This window comes from Fukomys damarensis, unplaced genomic scaffold, assembly GCF_012274545.1.
Source record: "Fukomys damarensis isolate Sample0158 unplaced genomic scaffold, DMR_v1.0_HiC HiC_scaffold_25, whole genome shotgun sequence".
In the NCBI taxonomy this organism is placed as follows: domain Eukaryota; kingdom Metazoa; phylum Chordata; class Mammalia; order Rodentia; family Bathyergidae; genus Fukomys; species Fukomys damarensis.
The window spans coordinates 22,072,707-22,097,172 of record NW_022900937.1 but is presented as its reverse complement, the minus strand read 5'-3'; the positions used below and the strand labels follow the sequence as shown (position 1 = coordinate 22,097,172).

The window sequence follows — 24,466 nt, the reverse complement described above, 5'->3', positions numbered from 1 at the left end:
TGTTTCCTTCTACTTTTCACTTTCTTCTTGTCCCTTCCTTCCTTCCTCCCTCCCTCCTCCCTCGTTCCCTCTCCCATCTGAACACTTTCTTTCCATTTCCCAACCTCCATTGTACAGCTCAGTCCTTATTTCCACATTCAGTTTCTTACCCCAGAGAAGCAATGTGGTATTTAAATGTGTGTCCAGTTTATTGCACTTAAGAGTATGATCAAGGGTCAGGGATTTAGCTCAGTGGTTCTGCCACCTGGCTGGCAAGCGCAGGAGCCCGGTACCAAAAAAAAAAGTATGGTTTTAAGGCTTATCCGTTTAGCTATAAATGTCTGAAGCTAATCTTTCCTTGTGGCAAAGTACTCCACTGCATAAGAAAACCACATCTTCTGTATCCACTCGTTAGCTGATGGGTATGTGGGCTGTTTCCAAGATTTAGCTATTACAAACTGTGCTGCTATGGGCGTGCTTAATCACTGTGGTATGATGCTTTTAATTCTTTCTGGAAGATACCAAGAAGGGGTACACCCGGGTCAGATGGAACCTCTGAGTTCTTTATATATATATTCTAGATAACAGTCCTTTATCTGAATATCAGGTCTCTTTCTCTCTCCTTCCTCTCTCCCTTTGCTTAAGCAAACACTGTGCACTGGCCGTGTGCCAGGCACACAGAGGCTCACAAACCACCCTTGCTGGAGCTCAGAGTCCAGGGAGGCAGATGTCTAAAGAGGCGGGCACAGAGGAGGTGACATTTGGCCTGGGCTTTCCAGGTGGAGGGCACTGTGGTGAGGAAGGCGAGATGCCTGGTGAGCTGCTTGGGAGGGGGCAGGCAGCAAGGCTGTTGAGAAACAGGAAGCCAGGGAGGCCAGTTGAGGGTGATGGGAACTGAGGGCCATCAGGGGACAGCGACAGGAGCAGATATGGAGCCCGGGGGCAGAGGGGCAGGTGTGGCGAGGATGCTGTCACCACTATCCAGAGGGTGGCAAGCGTGGCCAGGCTGGGCCGATGCAGTGAGAAGAGAGACAGAGATGAATGATGTCAGGGTTAAGCAGGGACGGGCCCCTCGGGGCCACCGGAGATGGGACAAACTGAGGACTCCAGCGAGTGATGGTGTGGAAGACGGGGCCGCCTTCCATGATCCTGGGTGCTCAGAAGGAGGCTGGTTTGAGGGTGATGTGAGGCTCACTTTGATGGCGAGGCCTAGTCAGCAGGGCTGGGCTCCGGAGGGTGATGGGAGAACTGGAGGTGTCTGCTGGTGGTGCCGTTTGAGCTTGGGGGAGGCAGGCAGAGCGCATGCATCAGGCACCGCCCAGGGCCTCGTCCTCGGGGTCTACACTTGGGTCTCTGGGTCCACCACTCACTTTCTACCCTCTCAGTGTGACCCTTTCTTGTCATCTCCCTGAGCGGTTGTCTGTTCCCACCCTGTTCTCTTGGTGTGGCAAGGTTTGTGGGAGGCATGGAAGAGAGGGCAGGGGCTACAGAGGAGGCTGCTGCTGTCCTGACGTCAGACTGGGCGGTGGGGTGGGGTTCCAGGCCTCAGTGCGCCTTTAATGTCAGATACCACCATTCCCCTGCCCGTCCTCCTTGTGGCAGGAACTATTTTTGTGGCTGTAACTGAAAAATTATAGACTTGGGGACCGTGAATGCTGACATGAGCTCCACAGTGTGAACATAGGGATGGATGGGTAGGAAGTGTGGTTTATGACCTATCACTGGGAGTGAGTAGTTGGCCTGCGGAAAGGGCTATGGGGGAGTGGACAGAGGCTGCCAGCAGGGTGGGGCACCAAGCTGAGCTCCCGCTCTTGAAACCCCAAGGCTGTCTGGGTCAGGGCCCACTGGTCATTGGGTCCCTTCTGCCTGAGATCTGCCAGTGTTTGCTGGATGACCACTCTGCCCCTGGACCTTTGCATGTGACATTACTCCTATTATTTTCATTCATCTAAACAAGTGTCTTACTTGTGTTGTCCTGTCTGCACTGCGACAACCAACATCGATTGTTTCCCAGGTCTGGACTCTTGATCAACTACAGAAATAAAGGAGCAGAGTCCAAAGAAATTGCAAAGTGAAAGCAAGATTTATTGCAAGTGAACAGGCTCCTCCAAAGAGGAGAGGCCCCAGAGCTGGGAGTCTACTGCTCCCCTTGAACAGGGATCAATTTATGGTGGTTTGAGCAGCCCCACCCCCTGGGTGGCGTGGTGTGTTCATGCAGTGGAGCTTGATCTTGGATTGGGTGCCCTGCTTGTGGCCAGGCATCCGCGAGAACGGAAGGGCACTTGTGATTGGGCTGACGTGGTGTTTTGTAGGCTCGGAACAGTGTTCCGGTTGGGTTCACGCTTGGAGCCAAGTGCCCGCTCTGGTTAGGTTTGGCTCCTGCTTCCCCTGCCCTGAAACTGTTGCCCTGCAACTGTTTCATCCGTGCTTGTTTTGAATAGGTTTTAGTTCCCACTCGAGGTCAGCTTCCCTGTTCCAGCCCAGCCTGTGGACCTGCGTCCCTACAGCATGCTTGTGGCTGAGGCACAATGCCTGGCATCTACGGCTGAAAAGAGGAGAGGCTTATTCTGGTGCACAGTGACAGTCATGGTCTGCCGGTTCCTGAGCAGAGTCCCGTGTCAGAGGAAGAGCTGTTCATGGCACGCATGGTGGACGGGAAGAATAGAGTCAAGGAAGCAGCCGGTGGGGAGAGAAGCCCTTCCAGGCCACACCCACAGAGACTGCCTTTCCCCCAGACCCTGTCTCCTAACAGCGAATCAGCCCGGTAATCCGGTCACCTCCTGGAGATCCTTCCTGTGAGCGCAGGAGGCTCCAGAGGGACCTCTGGATCTAAACCATACTGACACGCAAACACTTCAGGGGAAGAAGTCTTGACTCAGTAGTAGAAAGTCAGAATCGAATATCACTTTGGAAGCACTGTGAGTTTCCTCATTGTTTGCCCCAGGGAAGGCTTGTGGCCAACACAATTGTCAGGGGAGAGACGGGAAGCCCTGGATTGTCCACGTCCTGTTGATTCCATGAAAAAAGGTTGCATTCAGTTTAAAGATATCTGAGAGCCCTTCGCGCCTGCATGTGTTTCTCCGGTTTATTGCGGTGATTTTCTTCTCGGAGACGCTGCAGTCTTCCGTCGTTCTCTCAGCCTGAAGCCCCAGCCTCGGCCCGGCTCGCTGACGCCGCACACAGTCAGCACGACAGGATTCTCCTGTGTGCCCAGCCCTGGGCTCCAGGAGGCCAGCGACGGATGGGGCAGAGTCCCTGACCTCCCGGAGCCTCTGGCAGTGGACAGTCACGGCAGACCGACACCGTGTGACAAACATGAGAGGAGACTTCCAGTTGGATACTGTGAGTGCCAGAAGCAGGGGCTCGTCACCCAGGCTGCAGGGCAGCTGAGGGACAGTGTCCCCGAGCAAGTCATGTTGGACCTGAGGATGCTTTCAGTTTACAAAGCAGGCAAAGGCATGGTCAACCACGCAAGATTGTATAACCTACGCAAGATTTTTATCCTCCGTAGTTTATGGGCTCAATTTCCGGTTTTCTGGGAACCCTTCTGTGACTACGTCAGCACATGAGGATGTATGTGTCCCCTGAACTCCTGCAGCTCTGAAAACTTAAATCACACTTTGTAGTGCACAGTAACGGCACTCTAGACAGCTCGCAGATGAGGTTCCAGTCATTAATACATATTTGAGAAAAATTCCAGCCTACCAGTAGGCAGAAAGACAAATGAAGACAACACATTTTCACCCAATTGGCCAGTATTGAAATGACAGACATGTAGAGTAAGGCTTGGATGTGGGGAACGGGGGCCTCACAGAGTACTGATGGCTGCTGCCCTGGTGTAGCACCTGGGAAAGCATTGAAGGTGGCTCTAAAGAAGCCTGAGTAATTTTTTTTTCTTTTTCTTTTTTTTAATGAGGCAGAGTCTCACTATGTAGTTGAGGCTGGCCTGGAACTCACTATCTAGCCCAGGCTGGTCTTGAACTCATGGTGATCCTCCTGCCTCAGCCTCCCGTGTGCCACCATACCTGGTGAAATTTCCATTTTTGGTATTGGGGATCGAACTTGGGCCCTTGTGCTTTCAAGGTGGGCGCCGGAACCACTGAGCTAAATCCCCAGGCCTGAAATTTCCATTCTTAATCCACTAGTTGCACTTATGAGAAATAATCCCAAGAGTGAGCAGTGACATGGGGACTCTCTCTTGAAATCATGTTAAGCAACAAATTAGGGTACACAGATTAAGTGCTACACCATTCATTTCTATGGGTCACACATTTGTGCATCCGTTTTTCTTTGATTTTTTTTTTTTAAAGGGAATTTTGAAATGAATGATTTTGGTCTCATACATATTTTGCATTTGTCATATTCCTTCCAAGGAACATTAAGCAATCAAGGAAAAACCCTTTGTGAAGCATGAAATGCTGGAACCGAGTAAATCCAGAAATAAACTTTGGGAGTCAAGGGTCACCTGATGAGCGCTATGTCAGCTCAGAAGATTCAGCTAATAGGGTCACACCTGGCTTATCATGGGGAAATGTTCTGAGAAATGTGTGGTTAGACAGTTTTGTTGTGCCAGTGTCACAGATTGCCGTGCACAGACTAAGACAGGTGTGTTGTCCCCAGGCGCTGCGGTCTCGGGACCGCCGTCGCCTATGTGGTCTGTTATTGGTGACCGAATTGCCTTTGTGCATCACGTGACTATACACATCGATATATTGGCCAAGGCTGAGCACACAGGTCACCAAGCCGTATTCCGTGGCTGGGCTGATTTTGTGCATACAGTTGCCTGGCTCTTCAGCTTGACACTGGGTGTAGTCTGTGCCTGGGCCCACTGGGATGGAGTGAGATTGAGCTATCTCTGTGGGTGCTGGCAGATCTTGGGCTGAGTCAGTAACACTGGGCTTGGAGTAGAGAACTCTGGTGCACTCCAGCCTCACAGCAGAGTGTGACTAAGCATTTGGAATGCTTAGATTTCAGGCTCCATTTCCTTATTTGCAGAGGGACCACAGCACAGGACCTTGGGACTTATTCTATATCCCCACCCCGCCCTGCCTTGGCCCTGCTCTTTGGCCACCTCACCTTCTTTGGTCAGCCCCTGCCTACTCCATCTGGGCTAGTTTGATACCTCAGGCTCTACTGATGCCAAGTCTGGAGGGGCGGGGACGGGGACCCTGTTCTTTGGAGCTGCTGGCAAAGGCAAGAATGGAGGCCACTGGAGAGCCCTACTTGCTTTGTTTTTTGTTTTGTTTTTTGAGACAGGTCTCACTATGTAGTTGAGACTGACCTGGAACTCACTATGTAGCCTAGGCTGGTCTCAAACTCACAGTGATCCTCCTGCCTCGTCTCCCAAGTGCTGGAATTACATGTGTGAGCCACCAGGCCCGACTTGAGAGCCCTACGTGCTTAGGCAAAGAGTATTCCCTCCCTCCCAGGCATCTTTGAAAGAGTCTGGCTCTCATGGCCAAGGTGTTCTGCCCATCTGAAGGAGAGACTAAGGCTACTTCCTGGCCTGGAGCAACCACACCCCTTCTACTACTGTCACCTGTGGGCCAACCAAAGTCCACTGCTTCATCAGCTCCTCGGCTGTGATAAAAGCTTCCTGTGCTTAGCAGCCTTCACAGAACCTGGCAGTTTATGGTATCACTGTCCAGGCACTCAGGAACTCTTGTTTTCAGCCACTAGAGAGCCTCAGAGACCCCCCTCCCCAGGTGCCTTCTCAGGGCAGAGCTGCAGGCCCAACTCTGGCCTAGCAGCTGCCTGGAGCTCACAATGAGGAGGAGGAAGAGGCTGATTTTCCTTCTGGTCTAGGAATTAGTCGAACCTCAGTCTTCCTAGAGAAATGCTGTGTGAGATGCCCCACTCTGTCACCCTTGCCTTCCCAGGCCAGGCTTGGGTGGGGGACGGACACAGCTGCCCTGGGCCACTGCCCTGGGGCTACGCAGTGCTGGTAGGGAAAGATGTCCCCGTCAAGCCCTGCTTCCTGAAGTAGGGCCTATTTCTTCCTAGCGACCGACAAATGAATGGAAAGACCGACAAATGAACAGAAAGACAGCTGCTCTGAAGAGTCCTGTGACCTACACAGAGAAACCAGACAGTGCCCAGGAGACCCTGGACTGCAGGTGAGGCCCCTTCTACTCAGAGGTACACACAGAAGTCTTCAGAGGTAACTGTCAGACAGGGGACCTTACAGTAGACTCATGGCTCCTTAGGCTGGCATGGGCGGCCTGGGGCCTCTCCCTCCTACCCCTCTGCCCTGTCCCCATGCACTGGGACCTAGCAGAGTCCAGGCTTCTCAGGTTACCAGCCTCCTCCCTGCCCACCTGTCCTCGGGCCAACCTGGCCAAGGCAAAGGTTTGCATTTCAGCGCCACCCCTATCCCCAGCCTGGTTGCTTTAGTCAGGTGAGGTGGTGCTGAGCTCCTCATTACAGAGCCCCAGGCCACGCAAGGCAGCTACAAGGAGGGCAGGTCTGCTGGGATCATGGCCCACGGCCTGGCCCCAGAGCTGTGAGTCAGACACCTCCATTCACCCGCCCCAGACTGGTCCCATCCCTGTGCTGCCTGCTCCAGAGAGATGGGAGGGAAGGAGTAAGTGGCAGCCTGGGTGGGAAGCATCTTGGGAGACTGAATTTAGCCTGCTCCTGGGGTGGGAGGGGAGGTTGCTGGCTGGGAAGAGGGGGCTCTTGGCACTCCTCCCTGTATCTCGGGCTGTGCTTTTCCGGGGACTGCACACTTACCGAACTTGTCATCTTGCCATGTCCCCTAGAAAAGGGTCCTGGTCTCCAACCTCCACTCCAGCCTCTGGGCTCAAAGCCAGGTGCACTGGGCCCCAAGGATGCAAGGGTGGGACTCAAGGGTTGCTTGTCCTGGAATGGAATGTCTCTTTTCAGTCTGCACTGGCCAGAAGGCTTGAAGGGCAGAGAGATAAAGAAGTATGGCCGGGAAGGGGTGAGTACGTGGCTTCCTTTATGGCTCACCAGGGAGCGGCCTTGGACTGCCTGGATGGGACTGACTCCCTGGCCTACCGGGAGATCTGAGCAGGCGTTGCTGTCTGGGTGGGAGTGCTGTGTCCCCCTCCAGGCCCAGGCTACCTTATCGGGGACCCAGCGTTACCCAGAGACGAGTTGTGCGTGGAACTCAGCCTCCATAGCCACCAGCTGTTTACTGGCTTCTCCAAGTAGAGCCCAGGAAGGGGTGTGGTAGACAGTGGCATTATTTCCTGGTAGCTGGAGCAAGATTCTTTTGGTGGTCTGACCTCCCCTGCCATGTATTTGCAGACACTGCTAAATAAATACAACGAGCAATACCACAAGCTCTTCAAGGACATCCCCTTGGAGGAGATGGTACTCAAAGGTAAGAAGTCTCCTCGGACTGAGTGGCTGGTGGGTGCCCAGGTCTCCTTCCCTGGGGCCCCTAAGGCACCATGTAGGTGTGGGGACTGGCTGTTCTCTGGCTGCAGACGTGTGGGCATCTTAGGGGGACTGGCTTTGAGATACAAAGTTGAACTTAATGAAGATTTTCTTGGGGCTTTCAAATCTTATCTCTCTTCTGTTCCTGTCAGCAGCTCATCTTTCTTGCTCCACCCTCTTCCTGAGCAGCTGGGGGCATTTGGATGATCAAGGGCCTCTTCCCAGGGTGGGGTAGATCCCAGAGATCAGGAAAACCCAAGTTTGGTTACCTGGGCTGGAAGCTGCTGGGATTATGGTGGGGAGGAACGGAGGAGGTAGGATTCTCAGGAGAAAGACTCTGGTGAGGGTAGGAATGGACTGGTTGATAAGGATGGGGATTGATGATTCTAAGAAGGACGGGTACTGAGGCTGCAAGCTGGACTTGTGAGTGTGAGGACCCAGGTCCAGCGGCTCCTTGGGTGACCTTGATCGTGGCAATCTTCTCTCCTGTGACTTCCCAGTGTGCTCCTGTGCCCTCCAGAGGGACCTCTTTGTCCAGGGCCGGCTCTACATCTCCCCCAACTGGCTGTGCTTCCACGCCAGCCTCTTTGGCAAGGACATCAAGGTAGTCATGAGTGGTGAGGGCTGCCAGGGTTCAGGGCGCCCTGGTTCCAGCCCAGGGAAGTAAGATTCCTGCGTGGTGGCCGTGCCTCAAGTCGTACCTGTCCCTGTGCCTGCCATCTCTCCCCCATTGGTTGAGCAGCTTCAAGGCATCTTGTCCCGTGTACAGGGAAATAGTGTCTTGATATTGGGCCTGCATTTGGCCCGAATAATTCATAGCCTGGTTATTCTGCCCTGGATATTTCAGAAATGTCTTCAGAATCAGAGAGGGGTGTTACCTGTGGGGAAGAGGCATTAGTGTGGTCAAGGAGCAGCTCAGGGGGCTCCATGACTAAACGATGGGATTCACGGCGCCTATCCCTGGTCTCCTGACTAACAGGGATCGTAACATATGCTGCCAGGCCTGGGGTAGGAGGTGGGGACACTGGAAGGGAGCCTGAGTGAGGAGGACATGGGGCTGGGCTTCCCCAGGGTGCCCACACGTGGGATGGTGCTGGCTATGGCTGGGCCCTGTGCAGGGATGAAAGGGCCCACGTTCTTGCTCTTAGGTGGCCATTCCCGTGGTGTCTGTGCAAATGATAAAGAAACACAAGATGGCGCGGCTCCTCCCCAATGGCCTGGCCATCACCACCACTAGCCAGAAGGTCAGTGAGTCTCTGGGCCCGCACAGCCTCATCAGTCTCCATCTCCCGCCTGACTCGGGCCTCTCCCTGGTCTTTATGTCTCCCCACCCACCCCACAGCTGTCCAGTGCTGGTGATCTTGCTGCCTTTCACAGCCCGATGTCCCCATGGTTCTGCCCCGGTCTTGGCACAGCCTGGAGCACATCTCACCCTGCTCCTCTCTGTTTCCATGTCTCAGTACGTCTTTGTGTCACTTCTCTCCCGGGACAGCGTGTATGACATGCTGAGGAGGGTTTGCACCCACCTGCAGGTAAGGAGCTCTGGCCCCAGCTGCCGGGACCTCACCGTTGGGGGAAGTTGGGCTGCCTCCTCAGGGTGGAACGCGAGCAGGGAGAAGGGATGGGCATCTCTGAGGCCAGAGGGCCTGTGTTTCCCCATGTGTGTACGAGCCCTCCCAGGTACTTCCTTAACCTCCATGAAGACAGGAGCATGTGGCTGCACCCCAGTATGTCCTGTGACACTGAAGCTGCCCCCCAATATGTCCTGTGAAGCTCTCTGGTCACTGGTGAAGTAGGGGAGGACAGGGACAGTAGTATAGGAAAATAAGTTTCCTGGGATTTGCTTTTCTGCTCCAGGATCAGTTAAGGGGCTGCTGTGAACTCTGGCACTGGGTCTCACTTGACACAAAGCAATGTATTTGGAGGTAAAATTCTCCTGGGGAACGTCTAGGAGTATCGCCTTCCCCTGTCTGATCCTGCCTGTCCCCCTTCCTCCTCAGCCTTCCAGCAAGAACAGCCTGAGTGTAAGGAAATTCCTGGAGGAACCCGAGTGCAAGTCTCTGGTGAGAGAGGGCTGAGGCAGGGCGCAAAGGCTGCTGGCCTGAGGGTGTCCGACTCTGAGACTTTCAGTCTCCTTGGGGGTCCTAGATGCAGAACTGCAGCAGTCGGCTCAAGAGCTGGTGGCCGTGCTGTGCCAGGGCTCCCCCAGGGCCTCCGACCATGCGCAGCCATTTAGGTCCTGGGCAGATTTGCTGACTTTCCGAGCGGAACAGAGGTCCAGCCTCAGAACACAGGTCCTGGCCAGTTTGGGTCCCACCACTGTGCGCACACAGCCAGGGACCCATCCTGTTCCTTTGGCAGAGTCAGGAGGGCCTTTGAAGGGACAGGCACATCCCTGGAAGAGAGCACCCAGAGCTGTTTATGTGTGGCATAAACTTCAGCTTTGTCCAAGGCAGTTCAGCATCCTTGGCAGCTATGGGGTGTTTAGCCAAGCGTGTAGATCATAATGTCACGCAGGGACTGGAAGGAGATGTCCCCGTTTGTGTTGACAGGGACCCTGAGTCCCCACCGTGAGGTCATTGAGCCCTGTCAGAAGGGGCCATGCTTTATGCCATCCAAGGCACGCTGTGCCCAGGTGCTTGGCTCATCTCCAGTGCCACCATGATTCTACATTGGCGATCTTCGAGGACAGTGTACTTGGCGGAGGAGTTGGTACCACGGCAAGAGAGCAGAGAGGAAGTTCATGAGTGTTGCTATGTTAGTTGTCCGAACCCTGTATCTGCTTCCTTCCCTGGCTGGGCATGCGTATTGATGATATCTGGAGAAAGACTCGAAAACCTGGTGTAGGCCCTTTGGGGTAACAGAGCTCCCAGGTGCTATGAAAATACAGCTTCTCTTGTCTCTTCTGCAGGAAGTCCTCATTCCAGAGATGAAATGGAGAAAAATATGCCCTGCCTCCAGGTCCCTGTTGCTCCCAGACAACATCCCCTGTGTCCCTCAGGAATCGCTGGACTCCACAGATGGCCTCTTCCCCTCCGGGAAACCTCCAGGGCCTGGTGAGTTCAGAGTCTTGTCCACTGGGGCTGGGTTTTCTCTCCTTGGTGAGTGAAAAGGGAGAGTCTGAGAGCTATTGCTTTCTCCAAATCCACACGGGGTCCTGCTCACCCGAGGATGGTACCTAACGACGCGTCACTTTGCAGAGAATGCTGTCCCTGAGGCCCAGGAGCTCGAGGGGGAGCCAGTGAGAGAGCAGGAGCTGTGGCTCTGGGATTCCCATCTCCTCAAGGTCATCTTCATGCTGTAGGTGACTGTCCTTGGGGAAGGGGTAGGCCTGAGGGAGCTCTAGGTGTGTGGAGGGTGGAGAGGTCATGGTCTGAAGCCAGAGGAAGGTTCGGAGCCAACTCTTGGGTGTGATATGAAGGCTCTGGGGCTCGTCCTTTTATTTATAGCAATACAAAGGTCTCCAGATTCCCAAAACCCTATGACTTAGGCTTAAGACTGGCGTGCTGAGGGCAGGATATGAAACCGCTGAGAAAAGGAAAAAGTGCTGCCCAGGATCTGGGAGACAGAGAGTTGGCAGATGAGACAGGGCCAATGGATGACCGGGGAGAAATCCTGCCCAGGAGAAAAGCCTGCCGTCCCCAGTGGCCACCGTGAGGGCCTGCCCGCAGCCTGTCTAAGGACCGGTGGAGCAGTGAGTGTGGTGGGAAGCATGCACACTGCCAGCCCCTGCTCCCCTCCCCTCACCTCAGTGACTTCCCGGCGCTGCCGCTGAGTGTGACTGTCACCTGTAGCACCTCAGGGGCAATGGGGCCACCACTGAGGGAGAAATCATGGCGACCTCCCAGAGGAGGCACGGGGGGCCCAGTTGAAATATCTGGCTAGGGCTGTCCCAAAAGGCCCCAGAGTCCTGCTGGGCTGAGGACGGTCCATGGGGACAAGTGCCAGGACCCGTGTGTGGCCTGTGGGAGGAAGGGTGTCAGGCCTGTACATGGAACCTGAGGCAAAGGCTTCTTTAATTCCTCCAATTGCAGAAGTAGCTCAGTACCCACTTGTGTTTCTGGTGAGCCTCCAAAAATGCCCTTTTTCTTTTTCTTTTTTTTAAATGTGTGTGTTTTTGAGACAAGGTCTTGTTATGTAGTTGAGGCTGACCTTGAACTCACTGTGTAGCCCAGGCTGGTCTGGACCTCAAGATGACCTTCCTGCCTCAGCCTCCTGAGTGCTTGGGTTGTAGGCATGTACCACCACACCCAGCGAGAAAGCCCTTTTTCTAAAAGAAAGATTCAACTGCTTTTTGCCCCTCTTTCTCCAGGATCTGCTTCTTGGTCATGTCCTCGTCCTACCTGGCATTTCGCATCTCCCAGCTGGAACAGCAGCTGTGTTCCTTGGATTGGAATGGGCCGGTGCCTGGGCACGGGTGCAACGGCCTTTGAGACTAAGGGTTGGGGTAAGAGCCAAGTTGCCTGTCCCCTAGCTGCACTTGGCACCATTGGAGCCGGCCTGATGTCCATGGTGAGGTCAGGCGGTGTTGCCGGTACACAGGTCCCACTTGCAGTGCAGGGAGAAAGGCTTTTTGGGGCCCTCCTGCTTGTGCCTGTCAGCCTCGGCCCTTTCTCTGATCTGAGCGTCTTCCCTGGAGCAGGTAGCAGCTGCCTGGCTTTTGTCCTCACACCTCTGAGAAGAATGCTTGGATGCTCAGACTCGGGGACCCCCGCTCATGCTGCTGCTGTGCTGCAGCTGAGTGTGAAGGAAAACATTCCCGCTCCTCCTCCTTCTGCCCGTCTTCTCCTGTCCTCTGCCAGTGAGCTGAGACACCTGTTTACAAAGTAACCGACTCAAACAGAAAGCTGGATGCTTGGAAGCGGCTGAGGAATTCTGTACACTGGGCTTCAGCAGCCACTTCAGAGAGAACAACGTGTGACTTGCTCTTTGGAGACCACTCTGGCACACAGGCTGGGGGCCACCTCCAGAGACAGAAGCCGCACTTTGATGCCTGGAATGTGGCTCCCCGGAGGGTGGGGCAGCGCCCAGAGCTCAGAGCACCTGTCCGCTTTGTTGCAACACACTTGGGGCCCCTCGGGCCCCTCAAGTCCCTGTGTTGGAGTCCACAGGGCTCTGCAGGGAGCCAGGCACCTGTCAGGCCTGGGCAGGGGCTGTGAAGGCAGGCAGGAGAGCTCCCGGCCGGGATTCCAGCCGCAGATGAATATGCACCTCTGAGCAAGGTCCCTCTTGTGGAGTTCAGCTGACGCTGAAAGATGGCATCCACAGTAGGGTGTGTTGGTGGGGGCTGTGAAGGCCCAGAATTCCATGTCCCCAGCTGTCACTTTCTGGTGAGACAGGTGGGGTTGGGCTTTTGAGCACTGTGGTCACAGATCTGGTACCGGGTTTATCCTTGGTTTTCTCAACCATTTCCAAAGTGTCCCAGGCCCTGGAAGTAGGTGACAGGAAGGATGGGAGGCCATGCTGTGTCCTTCCTGCCTGACTGCCCGCATCTCAGGCATGGCCAGCAGCAGCTGGGGGGGAGGTTTGGCTGGGGAGCCGAGTGTGATGGCTTCATTCATGTCACCTGTCAGTGTGCCAAGGGCCATGGGCCGTGAAGGCTCTGTTCTCCACTGATAAGACGGGCGTGTCCCAGGTGAGCCTGGTTCAGTGCAGAAGGCAGGTGAAGGGGCTCTACCTGACCTTGGGGACCCGAGGGGTAGGGGATGACAGGAAATAGCCGCCATTTCCTCTCTGCGACACAAGAAAGGGAGATCAGGTGGAAATGATTTATGCAGAGCTGCAATTGTCCTGTTGATGACAACCCCAAAGGAGCCCTGACTGCGGGACTGGCAGCAGGTGGCAGCTCTCGGAGCCCTTCTTGGAGGTCTCTTTGTCCTCCCCTCATCCCCTTTCTCAGACTGAGCCTGGAGCCCAGCCTCATGTGCTCCTTGCCCCGAATCTCCATGTCTCAGGTGAAACTCGCTGCCCGTACCTCACGGTGCCATGCTGGGTGAGTGCCTGGCTTTGGGCTTTGGAGGCGGGGCAGCCCCCTCTGTCACTCACTGCCATCGTATGTTCAGGGACACAGTCCTCCTTGTCCAGTGCTTCACCTTTCTGGTCCTTGCAGAAAGGCAGGAAGAACAAGCCCTAGCCTCGCTAGGTCAAGCCGGCAGCCGTGGGAAGTGCCAAGTCATGGGTGGTTGTGCCAGGACTCTGGAGAGCCTGATCCCCAGCCAGACGCTGGGCTTAGGAAGGGAGGAGGCCTGCGGTAGGCAGGTGGCTCAGGGTTCCATGGAGGCCTCGAGCTCTGAGCAGTGTGCTTGTGCCAGTACCGCCTGAGCATCCACTTTATTTCTCCTTTTTGTGCCCCAGCTTGGTCCTGCTGTGCTATGCTGTAAACTCTGAGAATTTATACATTCCTGCCTGCATTGGCTGAGGCTCCTTTAATTCTATGAAACTTTGGGTTTACCAGTCTTGGTTGATCCACTATGGTTTTGTTTTTGGGTTGTTTTTGTTTTTGTTTTGGTCTGGTAACAGGGATCGAATTCTGGACCTTGTGCTTGCAAGGCAGGTGGCAGAACCACTGAGCTAAATCCCCGGCCCATGATCCACTATGGCATTAGACTTTGGCATTTTTTGAAATAAACCTGCTATTTTCTAGTGTCCTGAGGCACGGAAAGTTCATTTTTATCCCGTGGCAGTAGATGTGCTGTACTGACATGCGTGGCACCGAGGAGACTGGTGGAGCCCACGTCATTACCAGGACCCCGAGGACGCTGCAGATCTCGAAGGATCTAGCTGAGTGAGCAGACTTGCTCCCCAGTATATGGAGAAGGGTGAGGGTGACCACAGCCTCCTTCCTCGGCAGGGTGGACACCGATGGACAGTATGTCCTTGTTTCTCCACTGTGATGTGCCCTAATAGTTCTTGACTCAGGAATGACTGACTGTATGGAAGTCAAAGACAGAAGGCTCCTGTGGCCTTTTCTATGACTCAGAGCCTACAGAAGCTATGTTCTGATTTGGGTCACATCTTATTTCTTCTGCCCCCTTGAGTCCAAACCCTGCCCCAGCTGTTGTGCTCAGCATGAGGTACTGTGGTGACCATGCAGGCAGTGGCTGTATCCTAATGACACCTGCCTTAAGTTCATGCACAGTGAGTTCCGAGTGGATCTAGGAACAAACGGGAACTGTAGATTGGGCTCAGATTCCATAAAGGTCAGCAATAGTGATAGGCGGTAAAGAGGGAGATAGCTTTCCATGGGGCAGTCGAGAAATTTCTCTGAAGTGACGCTTAAGCTGTTACCTGTAAGACAAGGTGCCAGTGCTGGGAGCAGAACTCCTGGAAGAGGGATCAGCAGCTACAGGTGATAGAAAGGGCGTATGGGTCTCAACTTTTTTTTTTGGTACCGGGGATCGAACTTGGGTCTTTGTGCTTGTGAGGCAGGCTCCGGAACCACTGAGTTAAATCCCCAGCCCGGGCGTATAGATCTCTAGGCTGCTAACCAAGTGACGGTGATGTGAAAGTCAACTCAACAACAAAGAAATGGCTGGGGATTTAGCTCAGTGGTTCCACCACCTGCTTCGAAAGCCCAAGGTCCCAAGTTTGATCTCTGGTACCAAACAAAACAAAACAACAACAACAACAAACAAATGACTCCTGTAGACATTGCTCCAAAAAAAAAGACATACAAATAACCACTAACAAATGAAAAGATGGTCATATCACTACTAATCACAGGGATGTAAATCAAAACCATAATGAGATACCACCTCACAGGATGGCTATCAAAGAAACAACGGTTATCAAAGATGTGGGAACATCAAATTTCGTGCATTATTGATGGGAATGAACAATGGAATTACTTGTAGTTGGCATAGTTCAGAGGCCATTCAGAGGAGCCTGCAGCAGGCATACATGTGCACAAATACAGGTGGAGCTTGAAAAATAGTATGGTGTTTACTTAAACGAAAACACAGAGTTATCACCAGGTGAGATGGTGCGCACCTGTAACCCCAGCACTTGGGAGGCTGAGGCAGGAGGATCGCCATGAGTTTCAGGCCTGCCTGAGCTATATATAGTTCAAGGCCAACTTGGAACTATACAGTGAGACCCTGTTTCAAAAAAACAAAAAACCAGAATTATATGATCCAGCCATTCCACTTCTGTGTATGTACTAAAAACATTGAAAGCAAGTCTTGAGATATTTGTAATACTCATATGCACAGTGAACTTATATATCAAAAGGCAGGGTTGGGAGTGTGGCTTAATGATAGAGTACCTTAGATGTGCCTTATATATCCCCAATACTAGGGGATAAAAAGGTAGAAACAACCCAAGTGTTCGTTGATGCATGAATGGATAAGCAAAATGTGGTCCACTCATGCAGTGAATATTATTCAGCTTTGAGAGAAATGCAGTTCTGAGACATGGTATTGATACAGAAACTTTCGTAAATAATCTAAAAACATACAAAATGTTAGGAAAATGTAAAATGACTTCTGTCTCTAACAGTGATCTGCTTTGTTTAGTTCAAAATTAACAGACACCGGAGGCACTGACATCTGGGACATCTGGCCTCATCCCTAACTTGAACACCCCCTTCCTGTGCACTAGGATAGCTAGCTAGAGGAATCTTAAGGTAAACTCCCCAACTGCAAAGAACTGTTATGTATGAGTTAAAGTTAACTATTCCCTGACCGTGATGTGAACTATGAGAATGAAACGTAATCATCCATATGAAGTCAAGGCTGTAAAACCCTATAAAAGGAGGAGTTGTAACCCAGTGTGTGGTCAATCCAGGCACTGTTGATGTGCGATCAACCCTCTTCAAAGAATAAATTTGTTATTTCACTTCCATTCTGCTGCCTCTCTGCATGTCACTTGCAAATTCCTTCCCCATCAGTAAGACATGGATAACCCTTGAGGACATTTGCTGAGCACAAAAGCCAATCACAAAAAGACAAGTACTGTGTGACTCCACTCATGTGCCCAGAGTGGCCAGCTTCATAGGGACAAAAAGTGGAACAATGAACCTCAGTGAGGAGAGGAGGGGATGGGGTTTCATGGGTACAGTTTTAGTTTCACAAGATCAAAAGAAATCTGGAGATTGGTTGTACATCAGTGTGAATATACTAAACATCACTGGGTTACACACTTAAAATGATTAAATAGTAAAGGTTATGTGTATTTTGCCACTTTTTTTTTTTTAAATTAAGGGATTAGTAAAGTAGACAAAGGAAGAGGGTTTGGATTTTGTAGACTCCCTGGGTATGGAAGCTCAGATCTGAAAGTGTGAGGCCAGCAGGGCAACGTAGTGATTGCTGAAGCCAAGCGCTTTCCTTTGCTGTTGGATGGACACGAGCAACTGGGCACAGGGCACAGAAAAACGCAGCTGATGACCTATAGGCTTCTGGGGGACTTAGAAAAACCAGTCCAAAGACATCCTTTAAAATACACCCCTCCTTGGGGCCAGGGATTTAGCTCAGTGGTTCCGCTGCCTGCTTCTCAAGCACAAGGACCTGAGTTCGATCCCCGGTATTAAAAAAAATAATAATAATAAAATAAAATACACCCCTCCTTGATTTAGCTCAGTGGTTCTGTCACCTGCCTTGCAAGCGCAAGGACCTGAGTTCGATCCCTGGTACCAATAAATTAATAAAACACACCCTTCCTTACACTTCTGGGAACCGGTTCATACATCATCTTGGAGAAAGAATATCATTCAATATTTCTAATTTTTAAAGTTGAAGCGAGCTAGCTTTATAAGGAACAAACAACTGCCCTATTTGGGGAAATGGAGGGAAATACGCATGGCAGTGCCTGGGTTTTGCACTTTCCCAGAGGGAAAGGCCCGGGAGGGGCAGGCGTTCTAGAGAAAAAGGGATTCAGGAAGGCTGGGAGCACAGGCAGGACTTCAGCCCATCAGAGATGTTCTAGAATAAGACACTGCTCACCCCAAGTGCCTCCCACCTGGTTGTCATGTCATTAGGCCCCTGCCAACCTGGCAGGGTTTAACACCCATGCTACTCCTCTCTCCTAGTCGCTGGGTGCCCAAATCAGGGATTCCTAAGCCAGAGAAACTTCTCAGAGAAGAATCTCGTTTTCCTGAGCCTGCACGGAAGCCAGACTCCCTGGGCTCCAGCCAAGGCTGGTCTCTGAGAAGAAATGACAACTGGCCCACTAGGTGGCAGCAAAGTCCAGCAAAAAGGCCCGTAGTCAACGGGTAAAAGACCGTTGTTCTCAAAGCAAGGTCCTTGCGGTCTTGTCTTCTTGCTGGAGGAAACAGGCCCGGGCTTCCTCCAAGCCCAGCGCACTGCCAATGCCACAGGAGGGAGTCTCCAGGCAGCAGGCCGGGTGGTCATCTCCCCTTTGGAGGCTCTTCCTCCCTGCTCAAGGCCTGCGGTGATTGAGAAGGTAATGAGGCCAGGAGTCTCCAGACCTCGGGCAGGCCTGGCGGGTGGGAAGGCAGAACCAGCAGCTTCTACGCACAAGTGTGCGGCTGTGTGTATCTGGGCGTCAGGGTGGGGCGCTCAGCTTCTAGGGCTCCGAGACCCCAGGCTCTGCCTTGCCCTTGCTGTGCACTGCATCTTTTCCCACTCGGAACAGAACAAAACCTGTGTCCTGTGAAGTGTGCAACAGGGAGGCAGTGACACTTCCTCTTCCTACTTAGGTAACACGGTTCGGACCCCAGGGCAGAGAGGCCCTGAAGGGTAAGGATTAAGTAGGCTTTGTCCACGGAGAGGAGGGGCCTTCAGCCTCCCAAATGATAATGCGGAGAAACCCGAGTTCATCCCTCTTCCGCCGGCCTCCAGAGACACAGGCTGCACCTGGCGCCTGCGGGCCCCTCGCCGGCCGCCCTCGCCCTCCTGCGGCAGAGCTCTTGCCTCCCTGGAATGTGTTCCTTCTTGTTTGCTACTCAGTGCCTGGCTGGGGGCCAGACCTGGGCTGCTCAGAATGCGACGCCCCCCCTCCTCGCCTCCCTCCCACAGGGTGTGAGACAGGCTCCCTCTGCCTGGAAGAGGCCAAGCCTTCCTTTGGGTCCTCAGCCCCAGGGCTCACCCAGCATGAGGCTGAGAGCAGAGGCCTTGAGGGAACAGAGCTTGGTGCCCAGCGAAGCAGGGAGCTTGGGACATTGCTATCTTATCCTATTGGCAGCTTCTAAATCGGGCCGGAGTGGGCAAAGAGTTACTCACAAGCTGTTCATTAACTTGCTAAATGCAGAGAGGCTGGCTAGGGCACCACTTTGGGAAAATGTGACACCCACCTCTCCTGGATTCAGTCTAGCATGAAGGCGTGTTAATTGGTGTAGGATTTCTGATGGAAGTTTTTCTTTGCTGCTGGTTCCAAATGCCAGACTAATCTGAATGGCACACTGTCTTCAGCAGATAACTACAGTTAAGCAATTTATTAGCTAGTTCCATGGGTTCTTGAAAACGTTTCTACAGCTACAGTGACACTTTCTGAGCACTTGAACAGGCCCTTTTCTGGGTGCTGTTTATGATCAGTATCTCATTTGACTCAGTACAATGTAGTTTTCACAGTTTTCCCTTGATAGAAATACGTACAGCAGTGACCTCTTGGGGAGTCTGGTCGGGGTGAGTGGGAGGGAACTGCTATGTAACACTGTGAAAACAGAGAGGGGGTAGGGCAAGTTTTGCAGGAGGGGTCACGCAGGCTTACTCAGAGGCACAGGGGCGGCAGCATGCGTGGGTTTCAGAGAGAGTGAGATTTGGATCCAAGGAGAGATGCGGGGGGGGGGCAATCTTCCCGAAATGTGTGTTTGGAAGGGTAATGTCAGTAAAAGTTTGGGGGTGTGGAGGGTGGTGCTGGTGAAACTGGAGAAGATACCTAAGTGGATCTAAATGTCAGGATTAAAAAAAAAAAAAGAGGCTTCATCTTCCTGGCAATGAAGAGTTGCTGGAGCTGTTGTCGCTGAGGAGTCATGAATAAATTCGGTGGGTTAGGAAGATTCCTTTGGCAGTGGAGTACAGGTTGATGAAAAGTTCCATAGAATGCTGTAGTCTGGATCACGGTCAGCTTCAGCACTATTGACATTTGGGGCTGGATGATTCTTCCTTATGGGGTTATCTTGTGTGCTGTGAGATGCTGAACCATATCCTTGGCCTCTGTCCACCTGATACCAGGGTAACCCTCGTCTCTGGTTGTGGCAACCTAAAATATCTCCAGACATTGCCAAATGTCTCCTGGGGAAGAAGGTTGGGCAGGACTATCCCTAATTCAGAATCATTGGTCTGCCTGGCAGGAAATTAAGACCTGGGCCTCAGAATACTATTTGTTTTATTGTTGTTTTGGGGGGTGCTGGGCCTCATACCATACCACTGATTACACCCCAGCCCCTGAGCTGGGTAGTTTCTTTTTTCTTTTTTGGTACCAGGGATCGAACTCAGGACCTTACACTTGCGAGGCAGGTGGTGGCACCACTGAGCTAAATCCCCAGCCCTCCTGGGTATTTTCTTAACACACTCCCATCAGCCTGTTGGCTTTTAGAATAGCTGACAAAAGTAAAAATGGTTTCCTTGCTACAGGAAATTCATCATCTATGCCAAAGAACTTAATGGCATAGGAAACGAAGCTCTAGAAGTAGATCATTCTGCATGTTAGAAACCTCTAGAGAAAAATTCAAAATGGCAGATAATGTACTCAAGATTCATAAGCAAGAAAGCAGCTGATATCAGGATTGCTTTTCCTACCCAACCCCCTAGTCACATCTTACTGAAGACCTTTCTTTTGTTACTGGGGATCAAACTTGGGACCTTGCATCTGTGAGGCAGGCAGAGGAACCACTGAGCTAAATCCCTGGCCCCGAAGAGCTATTTTGAGTATGGAAAACCCAGTCTGCCTGCAGACATAAAGCCTACTAATCTGAGTTTTCCTAGGTTTTCTTTTCTTTTCTTTCTTTCTTTTTCTTTTTTTTTTTTGTACCAGGGATTGAACTCAGGCCCTTGTGCTTGCAAGACAGGTGGTGGAACCACTGAGCTAAATCCCTGGCCATCCTAGGTTTTCATTCACCCTTCTAGAATTTTTTTTGGGGGGGAGCAATGGATAAAGTGTATGGACAGATCCTGGCCTGTCAGTGAAGACACCTGATTTCCCAAGAAGTGTCTTTGTCTAAAGCAGGAACCAGTGAAGGATGGCCTAGTGGCTGGCTGCTTTTTTTTTTGTAAATAGTTTTATCGGAACACTGTCATGCCCATTTGTTTATGTACTGTATTGTCTCTGGGTGCTCTGAAGTTCCAAGGCAGAGTTGAGTAGTTACCATAAAGACAATAAAGCATAAAATATTTACTGTCTAGCCCTTCAAGGAAAACTGCCAATTCCTGGCCTAAAGGAAAATGCTTACAAATTGCAGACTCTTATTCTTATTCTATTGCTAGGAGTTATGGTTTCTATCTCAAGGTCCCCCTAAAGCAATCATAGGCAAGACCTTTGGAGAGTGATTGAATTTTGGGGGTTTATAGCCAACTTGCTGTTAGGAGGTAGGGCCTGGTTGGAAGAGAGGGGTCACTGTGGGTGTGACCTGGAAGGCTGTATCTCCCTTCACAGCTCCTTCCTTCTCTCACTGCTTCCTGTTCTCCACGAGGTGAGCCGCTCTCCTCCACCCAGGCCTCTTTGCCGTGCCACTGCCTTGGAGCCAGCTGACTATGGACCGAAACCTCGCTCCACTGTGAGCCAAATAAACTTCTCACTTAAGTTGTGTCAGGTATTGTGTCTCAGCAATGAGGACAGTGACAGATTTCCATTTTTTTTCATTCAAATAACTAAATGCTCACCATGGGTTAGGCACTGGGCTAAGAGCTTAGGATTTGTTACTGAACAAGGCAAATCAATATGTTTCCCTTCACAGTGTTTATATATCCTAGAAGTGCAGGTAAGGAGACTGGCAGTAAGCGATAACTAAATTATATAGTATGTTAAAAGGCGATAGGGCCAGGGATTTAGCTTAGTGGCACCGTACCTGCCTCTCAAGTGCAAGGTCCTGAGTTTGATCCCCAGTACCAAAAAAAAAAAAAAAAAAAAAAAAAGTGATAAATTCTAAGAGAAAATGGGGGAAAGGTAGAATGAGAAAAGCCAGATGTGGTAGCATATGCCCATAATTTCAGCTACTCCAGGAGGCTAAGGCAGAAAAATGGCAAGTTTGAGGCCAGCCTGGACAACTTTGCAAGACCCTGTCTCAAGGGTTGGGGGTGTAGCATAGTGGTAGAGTGCTTGCCTAATATGTGCATGGCCCTGGGTTCGATTCCCAGTGCTGCAAAAAAAAAGGAGGGGCTGGCAGTGCTGATAGGGGAAATACCGTTAGAAGAGGGCAGTCAGGGATGGTCCAATTGAGAAGCTGGTTTTTAAGGGAAGACAAAAGAAGTGAGAAAATAAGCTTTGTGGGACGTTTCGGGGAGTAAGAATAGCATGTGCACAGGGCCTGAGGCAGGAGGGGTCCTGGTTTGCTTGTCCACAGCACGGATGCAGGTACAGCTGGAAGAGAGAACAAGAGGACAGGACTAGATGAGGTCCAGGGGAGGGGGAAAGGAGAAGACCACTATAAAAACTTTGGATGAAATAGAATAATCTTTTATTATATAGGTTCAAAAGGACCATCCTCGGCTGCTAGGGAGGGAAAGGTGGAAGCAGAGAGATGGGTTAGGTTTCTGTAGTTACCCAAGTAAGTGATGGCAGTGATTCTGACCAGGGCAACAGAAGCAGAGGTGGGGGAAACGAGCAGGTACTGGATATATTCTGAGAGTAGAAGCAGCAGGGTTGCCTGCTGATCTGGAGATGGGTACTACAGAAAAAAGTCTTAAGGATGACACCATGATTTTTGGCTTGAAAGGATGGAATGGAGAAAACCACAAGTGATATTTCTATGAACTGAGGAGGAAGATCAGAAATGCAATATTAGACCTGGTAAGTGTGGTGGATTAGCTGATGGTCACCTGGAATGCCCAGCTGAACTGAATCAGTATGGTCTGGCCATGGAAGACCCACCTGAGGACTGTTGCCAACGGCATAAAAAGAGAACTGGAGGGGAAGATCGTGGGCTCTTGATTTTCTTGGGGAAGCTTGCTGAGGGTGGTTCTCCTGATGCAAACTTGGCTGTTCTCATCAGAGGAGGAGCTCAGGGCCTCGTTGTCCCTGGGAATGTCTGCCGTTCTGGTCAGGGGAGCGCTGATCTTTGCCATGAGCATCACTTCCCAGGCTTCAATGTAGATCCTCAGCCTGGTGGCGCAAATCCTTCACTCCGCTGGCACAGGTTTTCTAGCTTCCATCACTTTGGGCCTCCTGGGTGCAGATCCTCCATACGGACAAGCATGAGACATTGCTGTGAGCTCTGGGGTACTGGCTGGACTAATGGCGGACGTTGCCTTGGGCTCTAGGCCTTCAGTTGGCCTTGTGTGAGATCCAAGCCATTGGCTGAATTCTTTGGATCTCTAGTGTTTGGCTAATCTCTTGCACTCCTCTGCATTTGACTTTTGGGGTGACTATTATAAAATAATCCTATAAATCATGTGTCTTGTATTCAATCTATTTCCTGTGCAAACTCTGACCACACAGAAAGTTTGAGATGAGTTTTAGACCCTCAAGTGGGAATGTCAAGTGGGCAATGGGCTGGATTTAAGAGAGTAGTTTGGGAGGTATAAACTTGGGAGCTATCAACATATGGATGGTGTTTGTAAGCATGATCCTGGATGAGGTCACCAACAGAGTTAGTGTGTGTTGACAGACAGGCTGCAGGACTAAGCCCTGAAGAACACTATCATTGAGAGATCAGGAAGTAAAGGAAGAAATGGCAAAGGAAACTGAGTAGTGTCTGATAAGAAAGGAGGAAACCAGAAAGGTTTGGTGTCCTGGAAACTAGCAACCATACATCAGGGCAGAGACTGTGACAAATACTGCTATTTAAAACAAATTTTACTGTGGTTCAACAAAGGCTTTTTCTTAAATGTCATCTAGAGCTTTCCAACCTGGAAAACCTCAAATAATTTCACACTTAACCGGTCATTCTTTCAATGTAACAATGGCCACTGCGGTTGAGACTTCCAAGAGACTGAGACTTCTGAGGGCTTCCAAGTTTGCTTCAGTGTTTCCTGGGTCAGACTCCAGCTGCTGTCCTGCATGGCCACTGTCTCGTGTGCCTTGGTTATTGCCTTTTTGGCTCGTGTTATACCACTCCTTATCCTCCGTTCCTCCAAATGACCTGCTTCCAGGATGGGTCCAAGACTATGCCATGGAGCAGGAAACTTCAAATTTAATGTAGAGACGCTTGATGATGGGCATTTCATAGCATTTTCAATGACAGCAGGAATCTCTGGCCACACCTGCCAGTAGGACCCTATCTCTTGCTGTGTTCCTGGGACTCAGTTCTCTCACTGACCTCTCTCCATCCTCATTTTCTTTCTCTAGGCCATCCAGTGAAAATCCAGATTTCTTTCATTATTTGGCATAATTAATCTCTCATATTGTCCTGGCCCACATGGACTAACTAAACTCTTTTCTTAATCACAGAGGTCCAGATGTTTGCCCCAACAAACTAACAAACTCCCTAGAAAAAGATTTCATGGTGATGCATGCCTAGAATCCCAGCTCTCTGGGATATTTAGGCAGGAGGATCACAAGTTTGAGTTCAGCCTGGATAATTTAGCAATTTAGCAAGACCCTGTCTCAAAATTAAAAAAAAAAAAAAAGTTCAGTGCAAAGTCCCTGGGTTCAATCCCCCAGTACTGAAAAAAAAGAAATGAAAACATGCTGTGATACATTCCTAGAAATCAGGAAGGCTACATTCAGTTTTGGTTTTAATAGCAATCTTTCTTGTCTGTTAAAACAGAAAAGAAAATGCTACTACTAACAAGATATAGTACCGCCTGTTGGTTAAGAGTAAAGGTTTTGGTAGGGCATGGTGGCACATGCCTATAGTTCCAGGACTCGGGTGGCTGAGTCAGGAGGATTACTGAGAGTTTGAGGTCAACCTGGGCTACATAGTGAGTTCAAGGCCATCCTGAATTACACAGTGAGACCCTGTCTAAAAAAAAAGAAGGGGTGGGGGGAGGTTCTGGAATGAGAGTATCTACATTTAAACCTATCCAGTTTA

At 51.2% G+C, this 24,466-nt stretch overlaps 2 protein-coding genes across 16 annotated transcripts in view; both read left to right on the top strand.

Moving 5' to 3' along the window:
• Gramd2a (GRAM domain containing 2A) overlaps positions 1-14,961 on the top strand; it is a 32,774-nt gene extending 17,813 nt beyond the window's left edge. For 2 of the 9 annotated variants that reach the window (XM_010627288.2, XM_010627285.3), the window contains 10 exons: positions 5,983-6,095; positions 6,865-6,922; positions 7,252-7,327; positions 7,884-7,987; positions 8,532-8,627; positions 8,844-8,915; positions 9,384-9,446; positions 10,295-10,439; positions 10,584-10,683; positions 11,696-14,961. In XM_010627288.2, coding sequence (XP_010625590.1) covers positions 6,013-6,095; positions 6,865-6,922; positions 7,252-7,327; positions 7,884-7,987; positions 8,532-8,627; positions 8,844-8,915; positions 9,384-9,446; positions 10,295-10,439; positions 10,584-10,683; positions 11,696-11,816 — 918 coding nt within the window. In that variant the 5' untranslated portion in view covers positions 5,983-6,012 and the 3' untranslated portion in view covers positions 11,817-14,961. Of the gene's footprint in view, positions 1-592; positions 795-2,953; positions 3,322-3,413; positions 3,553-5,295; positions 5,823-5,982; positions 6,096-6,327; positions 6,482-6,509; positions 6,563-6,864; positions 6,923-7,251; positions 7,328-7,883; positions 7,988-8,531; positions 8,628-8,843; positions 8,916-9,383; positions 9,447-10,294; positions 10,440-10,583; positions 10,684-11,695 lie in introns of those variants that run through there. The other 7 variants (XM_010627274.2, XM_010627294.2, XM_010627269.2 and 4 more) reach the window with 7 other exon arrangements.
• A 2,684-nt stretch (positions 14,962-17,645) lies between these two features.
• Positions 17,646-24,466, top strand: part of Myo9a (myosin IXA) — a 271,547-nt gene continuing 264,726 nt past the window's right edge. For 6 of the 7 annotated variants that reach the window (XM_010627374.3, XM_010627384.3, XM_010627393.2 and 3 more), the window contains exon 1: positions 17,646-17,781. The gene's annotated coding sequence lies outside the window, so the exon portion shown is untranslated. The remainder of the gene's footprint in view (positions 17,782-24,466) is intronic. The other variant, XM_010627401.3, reaches the window with a different exon arrangement.